The sequence below is a fragment of the Vanessa tameamea genome, chromosome 19 (assembly GCF_037043105.1).
Source record: "Vanessa tameamea isolate UH-Manoa-2023 chromosome 19, ilVanTame1 primary haplotype, whole genome shotgun sequence".
In the NCBI taxonomy this organism is placed as follows: Eukaryota; Metazoa; Arthropoda; class Insecta; order Lepidoptera; family Nymphalidae; genus Vanessa; species Vanessa tameamea.
In genome coordinates this window covers 7,293,709-7,319,416 of record NC_087327.1, presented here as the reverse complement: position 1 = coordinate 7,319,416, position 25,708 = coordinate 7,293,709, and the positions used below count along the sequence as shown (strand labels likewise).

Below are 25,708 nucleotides of genomic sequence, written 5' to 3'. Positions count from 1 at the left end.
CTATATAAGCTAATATAATTTGTAATTTTCAATGTCATTTTACTTCGGTTTTTATTTTAATATAAACCACAGTACAAATAAGGATAATAATAATCTTTCTTTAATAAGAAATTAAATTAAAATATATACAAAATAAAAATATTTATGAACTTTATCTAAAACACGCATTTCAAATCAAAAAGTGCAATCACGTGAATCTTATTTATTGCAAATAATAAGTATTATACACAAAAACATTTCTTACTAAAATAATCGACGAAAACCCATTAAAAATATTATTTATTGATCAATCTTATTTATTTCCAACTCTTAATATATTAATTTGTGTAATTAATAATATTAGAATTAAATTAAATTATAATTTAATTAAAATTAAAGGTTTAAACAAAATTATTTCGTACATTTCAGAAAAAAAGAATGAATATTTGAATTAACATAAATTCACTTGTTTAAAAAGAAATACTTATTTTCTATGATCATTTGATTGCACAGCTTGCTTCCTTAATTTGATTAAATGCTGAAGATATTCCTTTGGTGTTCTCGCGTGCGTTTCTGACTTACAGTACTTTTTGGTTTTATCTCGGAATTCTAGTAAATAGTTGTCATATTTATGAACCGAAGCTTCCAAACTATTACAAGCGCTTTTAATTTTTCTTTCAATATTGTTGAACGTAGTAGGTTCGCTTTTGTTTTTTATTTTTAAGCTATGCCTCTGCTTAACTGTCACAATATTTTCGTTTTCTCTTTTAGTATAGCAACATTCGTCGTCACATGGCAAATCTGGGCACCATGATCCTTTTTTAAATTTTGATTCTGAAACATTCCAACTTCTTGCTTCGGATGTTTTAAGTTCAGATCTATTTTCAAAATTATTTTCTTTTGGACAGTGAATCAAATTGTTATCATTAATTGAATCAATTTTATTCCACAAAAATGAATCTGAGTCCATTTCGCTTAAAACAGAAGTTGCCGAGTCATCACTCTCTATTTCTTTTTCACTTTCGTTTTGACTCGAATTACTCGCTACGTTAACTTTTCTCTGCCATTCATTGCTACAACATTCTGCAGGTGTAACATCTATGTCCTTAAACCGGATGATAGATTTTGGTTTATTCTTCTTCCGGGATGGAGCTACTTTAATATTGTAAGGATACAGATTATCATTTCGCCCTAATATAAGATCCTCGTAATCTTTCTGACCTATTTTTCTATCGCAATCAGCTGTAACACGGGGTAATAGCACATTATCTTTATCAGAAAAGTCTTCTAAGACTTTCTCATGTAACTCTAATGGTTTAATACTGTTGAAATTACTTAAATCACAGTTTTCATTGAAATTAATATCATTTATTCTCATTTCATGAACTTCTGTTTTTTTTAGTAAATTGTTGTGATTCGTTAATAAATCTGGCGTTGTAGCAACACTGTGCTTTTCTTTTTCTTTTCCAATGTCTAATGAGTCATCTATTGTTTCGTCTGAACTTTGAGATTCTGAATCCACTGCGTACATAGGAGATATATTGATATTAATTACTGGAGACACGCTGCTATCATCCGTGCTTGCCTTAATCCGTTCGATTCTTTTGATATATTTCATATAAGCAGATTGCCGTTTTCTCCTCCTAGGAGGAGGCTGAACATTTGTTTGTGAACTGTGGTTTCTCGTTAATACTAATTCAGTCATCGTAGATGAATTCTTGTAACTCACTTTTTTACAATCAGTTACTGTAGAACTATCTTTGTAGGATAAAGTGCTATATTTAGGGCCAACAGCTATTTCCTTTAAACGTGGTGTCACCGGCGTAGTTTCAGTGCTGACATCACGATAAAATATACAATTTCGGTCTTGATGACATATATATGACTGAAGATCTGTCTGAACGTCAGTACCTTGATCTTTGACTCGGATTACTGTCTTTCTTGTTTGCGTATGTGCTGGTATTCCTATTTTTCTTTTATTTCTCAAAGCTTTTTTACTAAGCTCCATCAATCGTTGCCTAGCATTCGAACAAATTTTCAATTCATTTAGGGGTTGCAGAATTTTGGTCTCACTCGCAGGTTTCTTATCAACGATAGATTCTTGTTTAGAAACAGCAACTTCATTTTTTTTAAGCTTAGAATATAATCTTTCTGTAACAGAAGCTATTATCTCAGCTCGCTGATTATCATAGAGAATTGGGTTTTGTGATATCTTTGAGTTGTCTAAATTGAATGAGTCATCTCCTTGTGCTTCACTAAGATCAGCATCTGATAAACGATGACTTTGATTACTTTGTAGTACCTTATCACTAGTAAGTACTTCTTGTGAACGGAAATGACGCTTCTTACGCCTAAGAGGTGCCGCAACCTCAATGTCACTACCGCTTTTAGTTCTCTCGAGTGCAGGTCCAAATAATTTGTCTATTTCTTTATTGATTTCATTACTTATCTCGGCATTTTTGTCCATATTGTTTATAACATCCGAACTTCCACTGGCAATTGATGACGGCGTTGATTCAGAATTTCTACCCTCTCCTTTCACATATCGTAAATTCATTATATTACCTATCTTTGCTTCTGTCTTTGATTTCTCGTTATTTTGATTTTCATTTAATTTCCAGTGCTCATCGTCGTACGATAATTGTCTAGTTTCAAGTTTCTGAAATATAATAGGTACAACTTTTTAGATTAACGGTAAAACAGTATTCGAAAGTGTTGTTAATAAAAAAATAATATTGTACAATAATAGATATTAAGACACAATAATGAGAAATAAGAATATTTATTTGTAAAAGTAGTACAAAATTAGAAAACTTTCATATTCACCACCGTGCATAGACATTACATATGCGCCACCTAAGAACTGAGATATTATGTCCCCTCTGCCTGTAGTTAACCTGTCCTATTCACCCTTCAAACTAAGACATAACACCACTAATTATCTATTGCTGTTAGGCGCTAAAATATGAATTACAAATATCTATAGAAATAAATATACTTAATAATTAAAGAAAGTTATTTTAATAATTCACAAAGTCAGATATAAAACCGATACCCAGCCAATTTAGATTGACGCCAAATCAGTACCCAGTAAACAGTTATCCACTGAAAATTCGTAGACTCTTCACTCTTAATCAAAATAGAGACTAATATATTTTTTAAATACTCACATATTGAATAAAATGGCGATTCAGCTCAGCTAACAGCTGGTTGAACTGAGCTTGCAAGGCCGCTTTGGATATGACGCTAGTTACAGTGGACGTTTGCGAGTCTGGAAGGTGTCGCGCGCGAGCCGCCCAGCGAAGAGTGGACGCGGACTCACCGTAACACGAGACGCTGGGGGACACCGCTGCACACAAAATCATTTCCAATTTTTGTGCATTTATTTACCAAATCAACAATTGTTGGAAAGTAGTTACGATGGGGGATCAGTAATTTAGTAAAAACAATATGTCAACAGTCTCATAAAGAGCTTTTAGTCAATCGATAATTATATTCATCAATGCGTAAAAAAAATGTCCACAGCAGACTCAGACCGCAGCAATTTAGTTCTTCGAGTGGCTAAAATATTTTTCAAACGAATGTGTCAAGAGTAATGTTGTTTGTAAAATAATTTTCAACTTATATGTCCACTTTTTACAAATGTCTATCATACCATTACAATTCGAATATTTCTCCAGTCTGATTCAATATATTTTGTTGAGATAATCTGTAACATGACATTATATTTGTTTTTACAAATCGAACATACTATATAAATAGGGTAGGGTAGGTTAGGGTAACTTTTTTACAATCGGCACAGGTTTAACACAACACAACTAGTAATGTTAATTAATTACAGTTGGAAGTTAAGCATGTGACCTTAATAACTCCCAAATCATACTTACAGCTGTAGGGCTGTACGTGTTCTTTTTTTTTCAAAAGAAATAAAAAATAAACATTTAAAAACATAATATGTCAAATAAAAAATACTTAGAAAATAATAAACAAGACATATGCAATAAATCTTACTCGCGATTATGAATGTGCTGCCGCCACCCGTGAAACAGTCCTTCAGCAACCAGGTTAACGCTGAATCTCGATAAGGCACGAACCTGCTACGTCCAGATCCGCCACTTACTAAAATAATAATAAAAAAACTTATACAATCAATAATGTACATCAATTTCACTCCAACAAAATTTTCAATTATTCAGGCATTATGTCGTGAAGACTGACAGCATTACTGCTCAACATAGCGAGGCTCTTGCAAGAAAAAAAGCATATCAAGGTATATGTCGTAGCTTGATTTAAGTTGATCGGATTGTTATCACATCAGTTACTACATAGAAACAAATTTTAGAAAGAAAGTGAGCAAAAAAGCAGGCCCTAGTTAAGTTTTTCTTCAAACCTTAAAACCTTTCAAAACCTTTTTTCTCAAACCCCATCATAACTGATTGTGCAAACGGCATAAAACACCCACTTCGCGTTATTTCGCGCTAAATAAAATTACTTGTTATTCGTTATATAATTGGGTCACTCACTCATACTGAAGTCAATAACATATCAATACCGATATTTATAGAACATAATATATTAGTGGGATTAGACATATAGTTAATTTAAATTATTTCCTAAATGTATCTATACCTACATAATAATAGTTCGAAATAGTTTTTACTGATGAAATATAAATTAAAACTTTCCCACAATATAGTATGAACTCAACTGAACATGTCTAAATGTGTTCGAACTTTTTAAATTAAATATGACATTTTAGGCATTCATAACTACATTGAGGTTGTCTGATACAAAATCGAATGTTTTGAGTAAAACTCAATATAATAAAAAAAAACCGTTATTTACCTAGCGCCGAGATGACATTGCTGAGCGCTACTAACGATTTGTTGATATTGGCTCCTTCCTTCTGACGTCCTCTCGCACAGCCTTCCCACACAGCTTTTTCGCTACAAAATATTATTGATTATATATGTTTTGTAACCACTTACATATTATAAATTTAAGATTCTTATAATACTCAACATGCCGTTCACTCATAACCACCTATATTAACATAACAAATCTATTTTATTAGGGAATTTAATCGCTGTGATGAAGTTTACGGGTTAGTGTTTTAATCCATCCTAAGCTCGTCATCATGTACGACTAGAGGAACCTGGTGAAAATAAACTTAAAACTTCTTCTTAAAGGCACTATTAATAAGATTAAGTACGATTTTGATCCGTTCCAAGGAGTTTTCAACTAATGTCTAAAAAAGATAACGGACTAAAAATTTAAATCCGTATCACGTTGAATTTGATGTGCCCATTCATAATAATATGAGTTCAAGTAAAGTGAAGAAATGCGAAAACAAAACCACACGAATTCTCATCGCTGGGCAACCTAAGTATAATCAATCAATAGAAATAATATACTTTAAAAAAAATAAAAAGGGTATCCTATAAGTAATATTACGTATCATCATTATCATCATCAGCCCGCATTCGTCCACTAAACATAGGCCTCTCCAAATGCACGCCACTGTGGTCTTATATTACGCATATAACATATTATTTATATTATGAGTTTTCTATAATCAAAAAAGAGTCAAGGTTATATTGTCCATTACTTTTTAGTGACATATTATTTATTATAATGATTTTATATTAATTATGTCCGTATAAATATATTAAAGTTTAGGGCCAAGGCTTTCATGTTAATTAGGGTTCAATAGTCAAACTCGTTCGATTTCCTGATATCCCACTAACATACACTCACTTTCGTATCATCAAAATTTGTTAATCATATACCATTAAGACTTAAAAGTAAATCTATTCACTCACGAAGGCGCTATGTTTAATTATTATCGAACTATTTGGGAAGGGGGTGCTGTCATTTAAGCTATGTGATGTGATTCTTATGCATGCAAGTAACTGCCTTCATCAGTATTGAGATTAATCTTGTAACAAATTTCCATGCACGTCATCAGATCTAATACCTGACATCCCTTCAAACGCGGGCGGAAACTAGTAAATTAATAATTACTTTGTGACTTTACATGTGGTATTACTCTTTTTATAGAAGATTTTATCAAGTGATATAAACCAGGCACTATCGCCTAATCAGTTACTGATTGTACAAGATAACATCAAAAATGTTACAATTATTATGCAGCGAAAGTTTTACATAGCCGGTAAACAGCTCTGTCGCTGTTGCACAGATTTCTCTGTAGATAACCAATCCCAAAAAATCACCTAAACTTTTTAACAATGGTTCTGTTGGTGACAGATACTTATATAAAAGCTATTTTCATTTTATCATTTTTAAAGTAGTTTTTCTTTATATTATTATATTTATTTTATTTATATATATAATATAGTTTAAATTTGATCTGTATATATTTATTTACATATATCGGTTAACATTAATACTACGGAACCATACTATATGCGGAAGCTATGACTCTTACCCTTGAATGTATGTTCTTCTTTGAGTTCCTGAATGTATAACTTTGGAAAAGTTAAACATAATTTATAAACTTAATTATATTATATTTTTTACTCTAGTTTTACCTTATTTACACTATATCTGCCTTGACCTTCATTATAAAACATAATCGAGTCACAACAACTTCCTAAGTAGTCAAAACCTCACTAATGAACGCAATAGAGATATTTGTATGGTAATATATTATGTCAGCGTTTTTCTATGAATGATGAAGATTGTTTAATATTTACCTATATCAATAGTTGAATTCGCTTAGAATATTACATAGATGAAGTACATTAGCTTCGATACATAAAGACACATGTACAATGATTAATCACTTCCCTTTTGCTCCGCGTAGGATCAACGATTCAAAAACATGGGAACATAAAATTCCAATTGTATTGTATTGTATTTACGGTACACTTGGACCTTGTAGTAGTAGTGCAAAAGCCTTCATTAAGAGTAGAACACCTCGCCTTATTGCCTCCACAGAAAGGCTGGATAATTTTTGGCCAGAGGTTCGCAATTGCCAAATATATTTAACCAAGTGTGTAAATAATATTTACACAGTAAGATTTCTTTGTTTAATTAACAAAAATGTCCGTCTATATGTTTGTATGCCTGCTCGCTACAAACTAGCACTTGATTTACAATTTCCCAGTGACTAATGACGCTTCTTAGGTTTTCGTAAGATTTTTAAATCAGTTTGAGAGACACGACCTAATTATGTATATTTTTAACAATCAATGGAATGTCATATACCAACGCAGTGCAACTTAATTCAAGATGCGATTGCTATTTACTCATATGATAGGTAAAAATATCTACCACGTGAGCAAAGTATATAGTGAATTTGCCAGTTCCCTAACCATTTTAAATAGTTTTGAATAAATACAATATTATGAAAAAAAATTTAGAGGTACGACAAATATATTAAACAAAAATGATATCATATTAATTTACATGTATTAAAATCAATATCATATTGCCTAATAATTATATATAAATAAAATCAATAATTAAATATTTTCTCTAATTATATATATAAGTATGTATGATGGAAAGGACATACTTTATTTTAAACAATCGAATATAGATTTCGGTATACGTACAACGGCAGTACTTATGTGATGTAGTTTTATTACTAGGATTGTATTAAGAAATGGTACTAAACAATAGAAAAAATAAATGTCTCGTCCAGAATAGGTCATTCCTTATTTTTATGGCATAAGTAGGCAGAAGTGCATATGGGCCATCTAATGGTGATTGGTCACCGATCCTCATTGACATTGACGCCATAAAAAAAATAACAATTCCTTACTAGGCCAAAGCTTCAACGACCTTGGGAACTAAGATGTAATGATCCTTGTGCCTGTATTTACACTGGCTCACTTACCCTTCAAACACGAACACAACAACACAAACTATTGCTGATTGGCGGTAGAATATACATATGTTGCGTGGCTGGTACATATCCAGACGGGTTTGCGCAAAGGCCTACCCCCAAGTGTCATAAGATGTCTCGAGAAATTTTTCACGATATCTCTATTTTCTAAGCATTCGTTATTAAACTAAAGGTGTGGTAACCGAAATAAGTAAGATAAATACCTGCCAGCAAGATCAGCGAGATGCAATGTAGCGTGTGGTGTTACCAGTTCTAATAATGCGTGAGACCTCGATGAGCAGATATTCCGCTTAGTAGCAGCTGTTCGACGCCTGCGTGTGCCTTCGTTTACCACGGCCAGCAATGTCTCTACGTCATGAACTGTCACGCGACGAAGATCTGGCAACATTTTTTTTTTATATTTATGATGGAAAAGTAGACGTATGACTATCTAGTGATAAAATAAATCTATTTTTATATATATATATATATATATATATATATATGTATAAGTAAATATATGCATATATATGTAAATACATTTCCCGCCATATTTTTAGATATCAAATTTCCTTACCCAAAGTACATACAGAAGCTCGCTAGTAAGCGATAATACATTTATTTTTCTATATCTCTTATTAATTTAATATTTGACAGGAGTACAATAAAAGTAAAAATAGAAATTAATACGTTACTTGTGTCTTATACACTGACACTGCAACTTGCAAGACTATGTAACTCATTCATAGTTATTTCCTACTCTGATAATTCACCGCCGAAAAAAAAGAAACAACTGTGTATTCGCCTTGTTATTCCAATCGAATAAGGAATAAATAACCTTAGATTTACGCATTCCCTACAATTTGCTAACAATTAATCTATATTGAGCACTAGGGTACTTATAGTTCTTGATTAATATACCTATGTTTAAGTATAATACAACACTATACCGCCTAACCTCAAAATGCCATTTTTTCGCAAATCCTTAATGAATGTCATAGTTTAATCAAGTCATCGACCAATAATATGACGTCCATTCGATTTCAAATGTTGTTTAATTGTCAGTTATCCCCTAATGTATGGAATAGACTGTTGGTCATACGAATTCAAACACGCTAATGTTAAGTATCGCTGTTTATTGGTGGAAAAATTTAGTATAATTTACTGGTTAGCCAGTTACCTACTCAGAAAAATATATTATATTATATATAGTTCAGTTATTATGCTTAGGACACCTGATACTAATATTAAAATACTAATGTAAATGAGCAAATTTTTAAATTCCGAAAAGTAATTTAAGTTTATGGCGATATATGCCATAAAATTTTATTATATTTGTACTTCACTAATTACCGAGAAACACGCACGAATATTGCGCAAGGAAATTGCTCAACAACACTAAAATTTTAAGATATATGTTGTAATTACAAATATGTAGACAAATTTGAATAAGTTCCATATTTGCCTACTGATTTTTGCTATAAAACAAAAAACTAAAACATTATTGACTATTAAAACATTATTATAAATAATAGATATGTATATTAAGAGTATGTTGGGAGTAAACACAATTTAATTTAGTTTGTAAACATTATTAAAAATTTAGTTTAGCAGAAGTCGTTTCGATCGTTATCATTATATCATTAAACGTTTTCTTTAACAACAAACTCGAATCTCACCACGAGACATGATCGTGAAATATCAGAAAATAATATACGACATTGACTATAACAACAATAATAATATTTATAGGATGCATAACACAATAACATCGCATCGTCGTAATTTTAACATTTTACGAAATGATTGCTTTCGGAATAGCACTGCATATAAAAATATTACCTAAGTTTAAATGATAATAGTCTGCATATAAATACAAATTATGCCATTCAAAATTCAAATTTTATAATATTTCATATGAAACAAATTATTATTAATACGACCGTCCATAAGACAAATGCATTTAAGTTAGGTGCTAAATTTAAATCAACGTGCTTTCAAAGATTTATATTAATAAAATACCATAACAAATAAAATAATGTCACACGTTATTAACTAAGACCATTAAAATTTATACAATTATTCATGTTTTTTTTCGAAGCATAATTTACAAAAGTAAACTTATATTTGGCTACTTACTTTGTACGTAAGGTCCCTTAGTCGGGTGCTCCCTTACTCGCAGGTCTTTGCGTGCGTTTCCTTTTCGTCTTGGGAGGGAGTTAAGAGATACGGGTGCTTCACCAGCTAGAAGATCATGGACCCGCTCGTTGTATATCTCTAAGAAGCTAAAATAATAGTATGATTAATATAACACTAAATTATATGTACATTAATCTAAATGGAAATTTTGTGCTATTTACGATTTGGAAAGAAACTTCAAGCAAGACTTAGATGAACTCGGTAGAGGATAGATTTAAACTATTAATTGATGACTCTACAGAAATATAATAACAACTTCAACTACAGAGTTGATTAACAGCCTGATTGTAATAAACATGGAGGACATGACAATTTGAGCGTTTAGTCAGGGTGAAATTGCACATCCTCAGTCGAGATTGTCGCGTTTTATAAGTCAAAGTATAAATACACAACCAAATATACAGCTGTGCACTAATTCATGTACAGCTGATATCTCTGCGCAGAAGGACATCGATTCGTAAAAAAATTAATGACTGAACTTCTTAATTATATTATTGCATTATTTGCTTAGAGTATTGCATTTTGTAGAGTAGGACATATTATTTTCCTACTTTACAAAATGTAAAAATGTCGGGTAATGCTGTGTTATTTGTATAACCTAACCCGTATTTATCAGACAGAGTCTATAATTCTGTTAAACGGCCATTCACGCTATATCATACAACTCATAATAATATGCAATATAAAAAAAAACTAAACTAAGGAGTTTGTAATATAAATAATTTGTTGAGAACTTTGTACGTGGTGATATAGAAATAGGTAAGTATTGTAAACATTATCTTGATTAATCAATACTTCTTTCTATACTATTATAAATGCGAAAATGTCTTTGTCTATCTCTCTGTTGCCTATATATATTAATAATACAATTAATAATTTTCACTGCATCAGACTTTTATTAGTTAAACGCAAAACTTTGGATATAGTCGCCAGCATACAGTCCTGAATGAATTCCTTATTTATCACGGACAAATATTTAATTCTAAATTACTCACACAAGCTTAATCACTATATAAGTATAAACGCACACTATATCTATATTATAAGAGGATAGGCAGGGAAGACTGTTCTGCACAAACTAAGGCGGGCGGCTAGTACGGAGTCACATGTCAATTTAATCCAGGTGTGAAGCCATATCGTTAGATATCGCCTGACTACACTGTTTTATGTTTGCGATTACGGTTGACAAAACTTTTTATGTGTTTAATGAAAATATTATTACAATTTTAAAGATTCGTGTTTAAACTTCATGCAAGAACTGTTTATTGGAGAGAGTTTCAACAAGAAACAATTTGGTATGACTTTTTCGCCAATTTGACAAAAACCTTTTAAAATATTTCATGACTTTAAGTAGTACCACGATTGACAAATAAACAATCTCTTACATTGTTACGTAACTAATTTGAGGTATGAACTAATTTAATAAATATAAATAAAAATACGTTTTGTATCTACAACTTTCAATAGTCTTAATAGCAATGAAACCGACCATTTATCAGTAACAACCTTATTGTTTCTCCCACACATTCGAAAGACACGTTACATATGTACCTATGTCGTGATATATTCGTATATAGATATTAGTAGTGATAACACCGCAATCGTAAAGGGTGCGAAGTTCGCGTGTCGCTCAGACCTTGAAAAGGGGCCGTAATGTCTTTTTTATCTACGTTTATTACTGCTGACTTAATCCTATGCGTTTTGTTAATAAAGTCGCGGCAGCTGATGAAAGATAAGCCCAGTGGTATTGCGTTACTAATGACTTTCATAATAATCCTGAGTTAATGTAATGAAACTTGTAATGGAGAAAAGTTTATGCGTTGAAGAAGAAAACGTATTTGATTTTCCACAATCCAAAAATACGAAATTACAGTGATATTAGATTAGAGAGGTTTATTAGTGAGATCAGATTAGTTTTAGTTTCCAACCGCGGCTTCGCCCGCTTATGAGTAAAAGATGAAAGTAAGTTACCGCGAATACTTGGCTCCTTTTCGATATTTGATCTACTCCGATATTTTCTTAGCATATACTTTATGGTAGGTATCATATATATCATTATTTTCAAATTCTTTACATGTCTCAAACTAAATGATATCCAAATTTCGGCTCGTTAATTCAAAAGTAACTTGGAGTTTCGTGTTCGCGGACATACATAGTCAAGAATTATAACTCACCGTATCAGTTGAACCAGTCCAGTAGTATTACTAATCAAAGATGATTTATTTATTGTTAAAAATAAAACTTACCATGTTATAATATATTAAATTGTAACAGAAAAAAATAGTTTAGATGACCATTGATTTATAGGCAGAACACAATAACGTGTAACGGCTACATGGCGAATGAGAAAACTGATGTTCGTCGATGTACACATTTCGTGAGTTGAATTAGGTCTTCAAATTCATAATGCGATGATACAAAATTTAAATTACCTCGTAAATACAGAATCAGTTTCTCTGTTTTCAACTGTCTGCATTCTTCAAAATGTAATCTATAATATTATTGTTGGCAAATGCGATGATTCCAAAAATTAAGGGCAAAACAAAATTCGTTTAGCGGAGAAACAGCTTGAAGCAAAATTATTTATTTAAATATATGTATAGACGATCTAATGGACAGTTAAATTTGTACCGCTTTTTAGTTATAATTGGTAATTTCTTGTGACAAGGATGAATAGATTCGACTATAATTTTGTGTTAGGTTTATAGTCCTGTATAACATTTTTTAAATATAATTTCGAACATGATTCGGCTCTCCCATTGAGCAAGTCGTCCGGACTTCCCCTAATCATATTTACCCATTAATATTCCTTGTATAAAACCTTTCTAAGGTATATGATCCGCTAATGTTATATATATATAAGATTGGACTTCCCTTGTGATTGTAATTACACTGGCTCGTTCACTTTTAAACCGAAATTATATTTGTTTTACCGTTTTAAGAGTGGGACAGTTTTTAAAAATACTCTTAGTATTTTTAAATCTATTGCAGTGGCTTGTTCAAATGCAGTCATTGCCGCGTTTAGAAATATTTGTTACTAAAATTTTGTCGGATCTAATGGTCATGACTGTAATTACGATGTTATTTGAGTATTTCATCAAAAAACTTTTCAATAACGTTTGCCTCTCTAATTCCGAATTTATGTATCTGTGTATGAATTTTTGTATTGCCTAAGCTAAATTCAATTGAGAAATCTTTACTGTTTAAATTTACCATAAACATAATTACACCCCATTTAGTCCTGATTTATTCAATTATTTTAATATTTATATAATAATTATTTATAAAAAATACCTAAATTTTTTTATAAGAGTTTTTGAATTAATGTTAAACGTTATAAAAATATTGTTTACTGATTCCGTTTACATAAACTACACATAAAATTATACATATCATATTCATAAAATTTAACCTAAATTTAAAATGAAACTCTTATAAAAAAATCATGTTAAATACGCCATTTAATTTAGTTAACACTAAGAACTATAATAACGCACCCAGTCAAATCTTAGGTACGTATGTGCTTATCCGTATTTTACCTACTTTTAATAAGTTATTAAATAACTTGTATTTTTGAATAACCAGAATTTCTATTGACCCCAAAACAACCAATTTAAGAAATAACTGTTTTTTAAGATGTAAGTACAAAATTTAAAAGATAAACGTTAGCATAATACAAAGAAAAGCTAAATTGGTGTATACTAATTTAGTGTCTGGAAAAATAAAAGATATACATATTCGCCAATCGCGTGAGACTTGGCCATCTCTGCGTTTCTTTACGTCGAATGCATTATGATAGTGAAACAATTTGCTATCTGACAAAATTGCTACCCACATATAGAGAAAATTGAACGGCATTCAATTCTAATGCAGATATGCTATTAAACTCATTTTGATTTCGTACCGTATTATTTTGCTTTGAAAAATTACCTCGGCCTTCATTTTCCCATGCAAGATAACCTTAACTCGTTTAAATAAATAATTTTTAGTTTCCACATTATATTAATCAAAAAAATTAATATGTCAAGTAAATATTACTAATAACAGTGACCACAAATAAAAATTGCCAATTATGTCAGTATCTTAAAAACTTTGCCATCTCGTATTGCTTAAAAGATAAAACATTGTCTCAAAATATAGTCTTGTAAGTCTAAAAAACAAATAAAATACAATGTGAAAGCTTAGCCATTATATATCTTAATTATTTAATTAATTTATTTATTAAAATTCATTTCCTCCTCCCCTAATGAAAGATTTTTAAAGGTTGTTTTTAACGGTGCAAAATCAAATGCCACTCTGTTATAAACAGGTGTACTACTAGGTTCAATTTTAGGACCTCTGCTGTTTTTAATATATGTAAATGATTTACCTTATTTTGTTAATGAGACTTTTGACATTACAGATGATAAATGATTAAACTTGACAGAAAGATAAACATCTATGACGTCGTAAACATTGCTCTGTCACAAGTTCTTCACTACAATTTATTTTAGTAATTTTCATAGTCTTATGTCACATGGAATGTTGTTATGGGGTTAATGCCACAGATATTGAAATGATATTTATACTGCAGAAAAGAGCTATCCGAAGTATATACAATTCTAGTTCTAAGACATCATTACGCGACAATTTGAAAGAAATAGGTGTATTAACAGCTGCTTCACAATGTATTTATGATAATATAATCTTCATACAGTAGAATATACAAAAAATAAATCCATAAAAGCGGATATACATACTATTAATAAAAGAAAAAAAAAATAAACTTGCAACCCCTGCATTCCGCTTGCATACGGTACAGAGAACGTTTTTGGGCAATACAAATATAAAATAAAAAAATAACAAATTTGAAAAGTTTTTTAAAACTAAATTAATCAATAAATTTTATTATCCATTAAAATAATACTTTTTAGAAAAAAAACTCCTGGTTTAGGCTCGGGTTCCATCAGAGGACTGATTGAACAATAATTGTGAATAACATTATTATAGATGTGAAAAAACAACTATGCAATTTTCCTGCCATTTCTTCTCGCTAGAGGCTGCTTTCCGAAACGGCGGTAGAGTTTAAATATTTACGATTGAAAAATGCTTTATTGTAATGTTTACTTAAATAAAATACATTGACTTGATTAATTATTATTTATCCTTTTTTCTTTGCTAGCGTTTTTCTTTTATACAATTTCTTATTGATATTTCATTTGTATAAATATATACATCGTTTTTATGTTGTTAATACTTTAAATTAGTTACAACTAATTATCATTACTTTAGTCTTGATTAATTTTGAACCCAAAGCTGATTCGCGCTTTTTTATAATTATCATAAATACTTTTAAAAAAATTAAATACCTGACAGTAATATCTACAGGTAATTCCTCGGCCAAGGCCTTGCAAATACGTGGTATCAAACCCGGTTGCACTGCTGACCCCACCATTGTATGAGTCTTCCCTGTCGCACTCTGGCCATAAGTCAGAACACAAGCTGACCGACCACGGGATATTGTAGATAGAACTTGACGTCCGACTGTATCGAATATCTGAAAACAATAGCTTTTTATAAGAAACTCTCAACATAGTTACATAAAATAAATTTACCGCCCGTAATATAGTGATTATTTTTAATTACAAAATTAGACAGACATGTCCATAGGCCACTTGATGGAACCATCACTGCCCATTAACATTGACACCATAAGAAATTTTAACAATTTCTTACATCGCCAATACGTTACCAACCTTGAAACATAGATGTTATGTCCCTTGTGCCTATAATTACACTGGCTCACTCACCCTTCAAACTGGAACACAACTGTTTAACGGTAGAATATATGACTGAGTGGTGCCTACCCAGACGGGCTTGCACGAAACCTTATCACCAATTTAAGGTGATTATGATATGATGTAGCATGAGAAAGACTCGTAGATGCAACTTATAGTTGATAACGAACCAGATAGCGCTTTGGAGATTTACAAAAATTAGAAATACGAGTATATTATATAGCATATTTCATTTTGTTAAAAAAATAAAAATTGTAAAGACCTTTTCCTGCGATGCATAATCTGGATGTGTAGTTGCGCATGCACTGTTAAAAGCATAGTCGACGTAGTAGCGTCGGACACGTTTGCGACTGTCACCAGCGCCTGATGTATTCACCTACGCAATGAAAAAAGTTTGTAATACATTACTAGCAAGCCTATATACTTACAAGCCCTGTCTACGCATGTAGTAATAGTTACAACGAAATATTAAATATGATTTGATGTCCTCGTGATCAATTTCACGGTGACCATTCTCAAAGGAGACTAGCCAACGATCACGCTCCTTGTCAATTCTTTATTTTATTTTTAGTACCTAATACTTCTTTAAGTGTAGCTTGAGATGTTCTTTTAAATATACTTTTTTTTTTGGTTATGTATAATATTTACACTTGAAATATTTTTGACAAATGTATCTTAGATCGACAATGCCCAACGAACCTTGTGTGCTAAGATATTATGTCCGTTGACAATGTACCTGTATTAGCACTTACTCACTCATCCTTCATATCGGAACACAACAATACTAAGTACAGCTGTTTAACGGTAAAATATCTGATGAGTGAGTGATAGCTACCCAGGTCCTGCACAAAGCACTCGACCAAATTCAATCGAAATAGATTATGGCTATTATTTAATTGGAATCGAAGCAATGAGTTTTACACTTACGACTGTAATGATCTTTTTGATACCATAATTTTATACTTTCTCTAGAATAGTTTTCGAATTTTGAGAAGGTGTTAAAACGATAAAAACAATAAAATAACTAATCATTTTTTTTATAATTTAATCAATATATTTAAACAAAGTAAAAGTATTTTTTAAAGACGCATTGCAAACCATGTCAATGGGATTGACTCAATGCTGTCGCAGATGTTTTTATCAGTTTCTAACTTTTTTGAGATGTAAAATTAAATTATGATTAAAATTAAATAACAATTTTATTTGAAAAGTGACGTCGAGATTTCTTTCTATTTATTTATATTTGTTCATTAAAAAAAAACAGAGCCTGTTTGTGCGATCGAGTTAATCTCGGATGAAACCAGTGCCATTTCGTTAGATATTGCGTTTATTGAGACAGGAATAACGTCAAAAGTAAAATTGAATTGAAGTTAGCTTGTATAAACCCAAAGCGGGTCAAACAAAATTAATGTCATTATACCTTATAAAAAGCTATATTTACTGCCTGTTCAATTTTATGACAAAATTTTACGTTAGCCGAAAGAGCATCAAAAATTCTAATTTAAATTCAGGAAAAAAGTTTAGAACCTTTAATACGTGTTTCGTTTGTTTTGATATGACTTACCTTTATATTCGTTATCGTAATTGTATTTTCGTCAAGAACACTCACAACTGGCACGCTATATATATCTAACTTAAGTTCTCTAAAATTGAAAGAAAAAAAACACACAAATGAATTATGATAATAATTGTATAACTTTTACTAGCTATAAAATGTAACTAACTTTTCTGTGAAAGGTCGCACTCTTATTGCTAATTTTACGTTCGACATAATATCAGTAGGTAATAGGCCTTTTGTACATTTAATCTTGACTATACACATGCACGAGCTCCACGTAAACTCATTAAAACTTAGCGCATGCATCGGATCACGGATGCAGCTATTTTAGGACGCGTTGTCCCTTTTTAAGAAGTGGAGGAAATATCAAAAATAGACATTTATTTAGACATATCTTCAACTAAGGTTGATGTCTTTCGCCTCTAAAATCATTGGCGATCTTTACCTTTGTAGGTTATAAAAGTGGTTGCCTTAACAAGTTTTGACTATATCCAATATATTCTAAATGTCATTTTTATTTTATTTTTTTCCCGTGTCTCCGGGTGGGGTTATTTAGAATTCTTAACCACTAAAACCAATTAGGCATGGACTGGAAAGACTGCGGGATCGTGTTGATGTAATGCATCCTCGGCCCCTTCCTTGCTGTGTCCAACTTGAGGATCGGCGCAGCTCTCAGAGGGCGAAGGTGATCTAACCTCCCTGCACTCCTCACTAATGGGTACTGAAGGACAAGACCTAGCCGGCTGCCGTCCGGCTCTTCTCGCATGTAGGGTCCTTACATAACTAGGAATTAGGATTCTATATGTAATAAATATAAAAGTGTATATGTATGTAAGATGTATAATTACTGAATTAATTATTTTACTTACGGATAAAAAAATACGTCCTTAGATATTTTTAGTAGATATATCGTCTAGTTAAAAATAGCACAATCAAAATGTATTAAATATCGGAAATAAAAAAGTGCACAGAAAAGTACATATAGGTATGATTTATAATACCTAATACATTTTTATTTTAAATTATACACAGGGAATGATCTTATTTACAAATATATTAAGTAAATCCAATTGATACTGCAAAAAGGCGCTATCCGATATCGACGTTAATTGGTCCTGATTTACCTTTGTTATTTTTTTTATCTTCTCCATAACGGTGATGAAAATCTAGAAAGCTGTTATATGCTAAATGTGTATTAGCTTTCAGTAAGCTGATCAGATAAATTATTCATGGGATGTCAACTAACGTGATTTTAAACTAAATAATCCTATATTACAAAACCAAGCATGGAATATTATTACTCCTCTCATTCTCTAGTATCTTTGCGATGATTTCCGTTTTCAACACAATCGAGAGCCTAATATCTTCGCTTTAGGAGATTAGAATTAGTAATGCCATAAAAGCAAAGACACTTTAATACTCTTACATAAAATTGATAAACTCTAAATCACCTTAAGAATTATCATCAATTTATATGAAGACATTGGATATTTTGACAGCCATTGAAAAGTTGTCAGCAACATCTAAGTTTTAACTACTAATATTGTTGTTTTTTTCGCTTGCGTTAGCTTTGGTTGACACACGTGTTAGTGAGATATCTGTGTTTTTACAATAACTCTGTGTAATTCTTTTATTAATTTTCAGTGCATATAGTTCGTTTTTATGGTTTTTGAGTTTTACTAACATACTTCTGTTACGGTAAGTGTTATTTTTTAATTTTTTTTATAGATAAAGTATATTAGTTTAGTTACAGTAGTTAGTTTATAATGGACGTCGATCCTCCTCCCGTTCAGAATTACAAATTAACCTCTCATCATCCTCCTCTCGCAAACGGTCTTCATGTTCTCTTGTTTCCTCCTCTAAGAAAACAGTAGTCCACCCTCCTACCGCAAGTCCTTCTATTCAAACAGTGTATATAAATCCTTCCTTAAAAGGCCTAAAAGTAATACAGCCCTAAAAGTTATACAGATGACGATAAAGGTCCCTTCATAGTCCACGTCTCTCGGGAAATTGCTGATCCAGCTGCTGTATCGCAATAAAATAGAAATACAATTTTCATCAGCACAAGCGGCAAATAATTTTCTTAAAAACCCAATACTAGATCTTTGCAAGTATAAGGCTAGTTTACCCACATATAACATTACCAGAATTGGTCTATGGAGGATCTTATGGAGTCATGGATGTGGGGAAATAATCAAATTGAGACGACTGAACCGCAAGACTTTTAACAAAGGAGTTGTGTCCTGGATTCCAACTCAATCGGTTGTTATAACTTTTAAAGGTCAAACCCTTCCTGGTAAAATCTTTTCCTACCATACATCCCTCCCTGTCGAAACCTATAATCTCCCCACTATAATATGCTTGAACTGTTGTTGTTATGGCCACTTTAAGACTCAGTGTAGATCCACTCCCAGGTGTTTTAAATGTTCCCAATCTCATACAGGTGAGTTGTGTGAGGTTGTTAAAGACAATGCTACATGCCTACACTGCTCTGACAAACACTTTGCCACAGATAAGGATAACCCGGAATATTCGCGACAGCACTCTATAAAAATTGTAATGTCTCCCTAGATCACTTGAAAATTCAACTCAGGACTTGTGTGCTCTAGCGAAAACTCATCTGGATAAATCCTGGAACTCTGTTTGGAAAGTTTCATCAAAATCTAAAGGTAGATTCTACGCATCTCTACAACCAGATATTCCAAGGCGACCTTGGTTTTCTCTTCACAGGCAAGCTAACCGTTGGATCACCACAACTATCTGCCGACTACGCCTTGGACATGCATGTACACCCATACATTTTTGTAAAATTAGAGTCAGAGATCACTCTGTGTGAATGTGGCCTAGACGAAGGTTCCTTATCCCATATACTGTTATCTTGTCCCAAACCGTACCGTTCAATCTCCATCGCACGTGTCATTGGCGAAATAATCTGTGCCCTCTTGGCACAAATAAAAGCCAGAATAAAAAATAAAAAAAAATACTAATAATGTTCTTATCCATTATTTCTTCATCAAGGAAGTGTGATTTTTTATTATCATTTTACTATCTTTATCGTTTCAATCACCGAACGGAATAAGTAAGTTAAGATATAAAACCCAGTCTAAAAGTAAAATGTCTTTGAAATAAACTCAAATAAATTCTGCTTTTTCTTTGTCTGTATTTAAGTATAATGATCCAATTACGTTATTAACTTGTACTTTGTTGGCACAGATTGTTGAATATATATCGCCAATGACACGTAGGATGGAGAAGACACAAAATAGATTGACCGATTTCTTTATTACATTCTTTATTTCTTATTCTGACGTGTATCTATAATTATTTTTCAAGTCAACAATTCAAGCCCTCGACCGATGATAAAGAGTCAATTTCCTGTCAAAGTTTGTTTATTTGCTTTTCTCCTGTTATGGTTGGAATAGAGTATACGCTATTTGACCGAAAAATATTTTTTTGTGCCAAGGGGACACAGATTATTTGGCTGTAAAATATTTAGCCAATGTTTAAGTAATTATGATTATCCGAATTTGAAATTGTCAAAGTCAACTTTTAATTTTGACAGACGAGTGAGAACACTGAGAACTGCCAACTGGTCACTAAACTAACTAATATGCTTATGCTTTCTATTTTACTCCGTCTTCATTAATACAAAATATAAAGGTTATTTATAATACTTACTGGAATAGTTAGCATTGACCCATATCAATGGTGTTTCAATAAATACACTTATTAAAAAAGCATAAAGGTATTTTTATATTACGTTTACTTACTTTTTACCGCATGATGATATTATGTATTATAATCCATAAAATCTTGTTATCACTCGTAGTTTCTATTCTCAATTCTCATGTGATTATATTTTACACACAATGTTTTTTTATCTTAAACATTTTAATCCTCAGATTAAAAGTATAAAGATTGATTTAAGATTGTATTTATATTTAGTTTTAGATTGTTTTTATATTTAGTTTAAATATTGTTGTAATTTATGTATCGGTTTTAAAAAAACAACTAAAAATTCACGTCTATATTAAATACCAAACTATAGATGATCTGAAGTTTATCAATAGCTTAAATCTAGTTATGTAGCCATTGAAAAACATTCTTTGTCAAACAAATAAAGTTAAACTTTATTCAGTCTGCTTTATTCTCTCTTTGAAGATGCTTGTGAGAAATATCACCCGTACATTATGGAACACATTAAAAGTAGAGAAGAGGTTCTTAGCATCGAAGCCAATAAAGCCAGAACCAGAAGTTGAGGATAACATAGAACCTGTACAGGTAAGTAAATATAATTACTTTTTAAATACTTTTAGTAGGTTTAATTTTTAATAATACTCAGTTGTACTCCAAATTACACAAATCATAAATTACAAAGAGATATAGAATACAAGAAATGTTCAAAAGTTCAATAGGCAGTCTAATAAACTGTCTCTCAGTCTGTTGCTTACTAATGATGTCTTCCAAATAACCTTTGGGTTACAAATATTTGAAAACTGAGAATGAATATATAGGTACTAATATTTACATAACAATATAAATACACTTTATATATACAACAATAAATAGATACAGTGAAATATATTATTAAAAACTAGAAAAATATTTATACTACATACTACAAATATTATTATTAATATTACTTATTAAAGTTAGTACTGAAAAATTTAACAAATATCTCAATTAGAAAACAACTTAAAATAACATTCTCATTATCAATAGTTACTAATCTATAATGTAATTACTAAATGTTTAAATTGAGTATTGTTTTATGTATGTAAATAATTCAGGAATCTCATTGAAACAACATTTATGTTTTCTTAGGCGGATGCATTAGACAGGGATATTTGTCTACTGGTCGATGAGAAGGATAACTTCATAGGAACAGCTACAAAGCGAGACTGTCACAAAGTTGGGCCTGATGGCAGTGTACTGTTACATAGAGCCTTCAGTGTGTTTTTATTTAATAAACGGGGAGACATACTTTTGCAGAGAAGATCAAGCCAGAAAGTAATTATATACTTTAATTTATTACAATTTATTTTTATTCTACCTACACAGATAGTCCAGGATCAATGGTTCATTTTTGCACTTGATTACTATCAAGCTAATGTTTCGTGAGTAGCTTCATTATGATGAGACACCCTCAAAAATGGACCATGGATCCTGGACTAAAGCTATTAGCCTTCTTAGATATGTCATATTTATATGATATGTCCTTAGTAGCTGTAGTTAAACAAAAATAAAAATAAAATTAGAACATAAAATAAATTAAATAAGATATTTGAAGCTGACCATGATGACTAAAAACATATGTTTATTGTTATGTTTTATATATATAGAAACTTCATTTGATTTACCTTTTTACAGGTAACTTATCCAGACTATTATACAAATGCATGTTGTAGTCACCCCCTTTACATAGACAACCAACCTGAAGATGTGATTACAGCTGCTAGACGTAGGCTCAATCATGAGTTGGGTATACCTCTTGATAAGGTAATGAATTTATCATCTTTTTATTATATATATTTTATAAATATATTATTCTAATAAATGGATGATTATCATATATTAAAGAAGTAAATTAGTCTTACTTTGTATTGGTATACATTGGTATTGATACAAATAACATTTCATGTAATTGTATACAAAGATATGAGAAAAAATGTTTAGCTAACTAGCTACTTTGTTGAACATTAACTCGTATTTAAAAATGTACTTTTTGTTATGCAAACGTTATACCTAGACATTTGTTGTTGAGTTATAAGCCGAGATCAAAGGGTAAAATATGCCACTGAGTATACATGTGCTTCATATGTATTTATAATTCTTCTTGTTTGCCATGCTGAAGGAACACATGTTTATCTATCTAACTTATTAATATGTAATTATTTATTAATACCTATTAAAATTATTCCAACAGTTCATTGTAGAACAGCATATTGCATAAACTTAAGAATATTTCTTTAAAATGGAGGTCTTTGCCCAACAATGAACAATTCACTAACTGTTACTCTTGAATTATATTTTTTTTATTTTCTATATTACAACTTATTTCTTATTAAGTGAAACAAATTCATAAACAGATGGACCCGGAAATGTTTACGTTTCTAACTCGCGTCCACTACCACGACCCCGGCGACGGCGTGTGGGGCGAACATGAAATCGACCATATACTGTTCTTCCAGTCTGATGTAAAGGTCAAACCCAACTCCGATGAAATCTCTGAGTACTGTTTCGTGCCAAAGAGTGAATTTAATGCGTGAGTTGATTTTACTATATTGTTATGAACATTACCCTCTTTACCATAGTGCACATGGAGCACGTGCCCAGGGCCCCCATCCTGAGAAGAACCAACAATTTCTTACACACGTTTGTTCTCACGTTGACTGCTATGTATATTTTCGAAAGAGATATATTTGTAAGAAATAACTAATATATTTATCAAAACAAAGGCTATAAAATAGCTATAATATTGTATAACCAATCGGATTCCTACGAAAAGATATACGAAAATTACCGCACCGTTTATTTGAAACTATACTTAAGACCTGGCCAAAAGCAAATTATTTATACATGGTAGTATATCTACCAAAAGGGCCCCAAATTCATGGCTGCCCAAGGGCCCCAGCATAGCTTGAGACGGCTCTGGTTATGAAATGAAAAACATTGATATTTAAAAACAAAAACTTAAGGTGGCAGTGTGTCACCAAATAATATAGAACGTTATTAATAGTGTTCAACCAGTTACTATTACGGTTAGAACATAGTAACTGTTGCTATCAAATATTTGTTGCGGTTTGATATCAAATCAAAAATTATAAATCAATATTATGGACCTAGCAAGTGGCATTATACTCCATAATACTGATTTATCGACTGTAACATTTGTCGATCATTTAATATTATTATATTAATAACAATAGAATCAATATTTACCATTAAAAAAACGATTGATAAGTAGAGAAAAAAAAACGCCTATTTATAAGTATATATATATATATATATTAGCATTACAATCATGTCAATTGATAAAGTTTGTGATTGTAGAATGCCAATAACAATTGATATAGATCTATTTAAGCTAGTTGCCAGCATCTGCGTTGAGATTATTTTACAATTTGTGGATATTTAAATACGAGCTTCAGTCTATTATCGTCTAAGATAGTGTTAAGAATTATTTTTGCGAAAATTAATAAAGAAAACGATTAGAATTTTGTGACATAAAATTATATATTAAAACAAAATTTTTAAATTTGACAGAAAATTTTTTTTGATTAATATAAATTCTAAACAAAATACATCAATGCAACCTTATTTTAAAATTTGACATTTAAATAGCAATAAAAATTGTTTTACCTAAACAGATAGTGATTTTCAAAATATCTGTTACAATATTTCCTTTGTATTTAACTGAACTTTAACGTTTTCAATTTCATAATTTTAAGCGTTACTTATTTTCCGGATTTTCCTTTTGCAACATTGAATAAAACATTTTTATCCAAGTGTGGGTTTTGGGTAACCTACTACTGGCTATGTTTTCTTTTTTTTCAATTAGATCTTTGTCAGTAAATCGAGTGCGATAGGCTTGTAAACAAAAAAAAGTGATGTGTTGTCGTGTGAGAATAAAGTTATAACATAGACGCGTAATTGTTAACACGTTTATATTGGTTTGACAATACTGCAGTAAAGATATGTAGTACAGATCTTTTACTCGTGATGGCGCGCCCTTCCACTTTAAATTATCGGCGTACCTTAACAAATATAAAATTAGTAAGTTTTGCTTTCTTTTTTAATTCAATAATCATCACACGCGACACGCATGTTAAGACCTCTTATAAGCATACTTATGCTGATGATTTAGTATGGAAGGGCGCGCCTTTAAGAGCGAATAGATCTATAACTACTGTTAAGACAAATACATTTTGGAACATTGGAACGAAGTTGGCGCGGCTAACAGTAAAGAACTGGCAGAAACCGTTACATACTTTTTCCCTTTTTATCATATAAGATTTATTATTACTTTAAATTAACTTTTTTTTTGTTCTTGTTTTCACACGGGGTTTTTAATATATTTTTTTATGTCTAGTAATTTATTTATTTATTTCCTAACTTAGTTAATTTATTCTATTGTGTATGTTATTGAATACATAATATGTGGCGAAAGCAACTTTTTTCCAACACATCTCTTTTTCCTTAACTCTATTCTTAATGGTCAATTATACTATTTGATTAGCTCGTGCGTAAAAATCATACTTCCATCTTCACAGGTTGTGCTTCATCTGTGCATGGTCTGACATACCACAATTTTATTTACTAGATTAATATATTTTTTCAATA

At 31.1% G+C, this 25,708-nt stretch overlaps 2 protein-coding genes across 3 annotated transcripts in view; one reads left to right on the top strand and one right to left on the bottom strand.

Moving 5' to 3' along the window:
• The window catches only part of LOC113399450 (isopentenyl-diphosphate Delta-isomerase 1), a 234,456-nt gene that overhangs the window by 207,812 nt on the left and 936 nt on the right, over positions 1-25,708 (top strand). The window contains exons 1-5 of one of the 2 annotated variants that reach the window (XM_064217871.1): positions 20,966-21,110; positions 21,527-21,646; positions 22,190-22,375; positions 22,736-22,864; positions 23,455-23,630. In XM_064217871.1, coding sequence (XP_064073941.1) covers positions 21,527-21,646; positions 22,190-22,375; positions 22,736-22,864; positions 23,455-23,630 — 611 coding nt within the window. In that variant the 5' untranslated portion in view covers positions 20,966-21,110. Of the gene's footprint in view, positions 1-20,965; positions 21,111-21,526; positions 21,647-22,189; positions 22,376-22,735; positions 22,865-23,454; positions 23,631-25,708 lie in introns of those variants that run through there. The other variant, XM_064217872.1, reaches the window with a different exon arrangement.
• LOC113399407 (kinesin heavy chain-like) lies at positions 421-18,131 on the bottom strand. The gene is made up of 10 exons (XM_026638530.2): positions 18,061-18,131; positions 17,372-17,450; positions 16,070-16,183; positions 15,379-15,566; positions 9,971-10,116; positions 8,056-8,230; positions 4,825-4,925; positions 3,991-4,098; positions 3,150-3,328; positions 421-2,638 (listed from the first exon to the last, which is right to left on the bottom strand). Exons 1-10 carry the CDS (start codon positions 18,129-18,131, stop codon positions 464-466), a joined length of 3,336 nt encoding a protein of 1,111 aa, XP_026494315.2. The 3' UTR covers positions 421-463.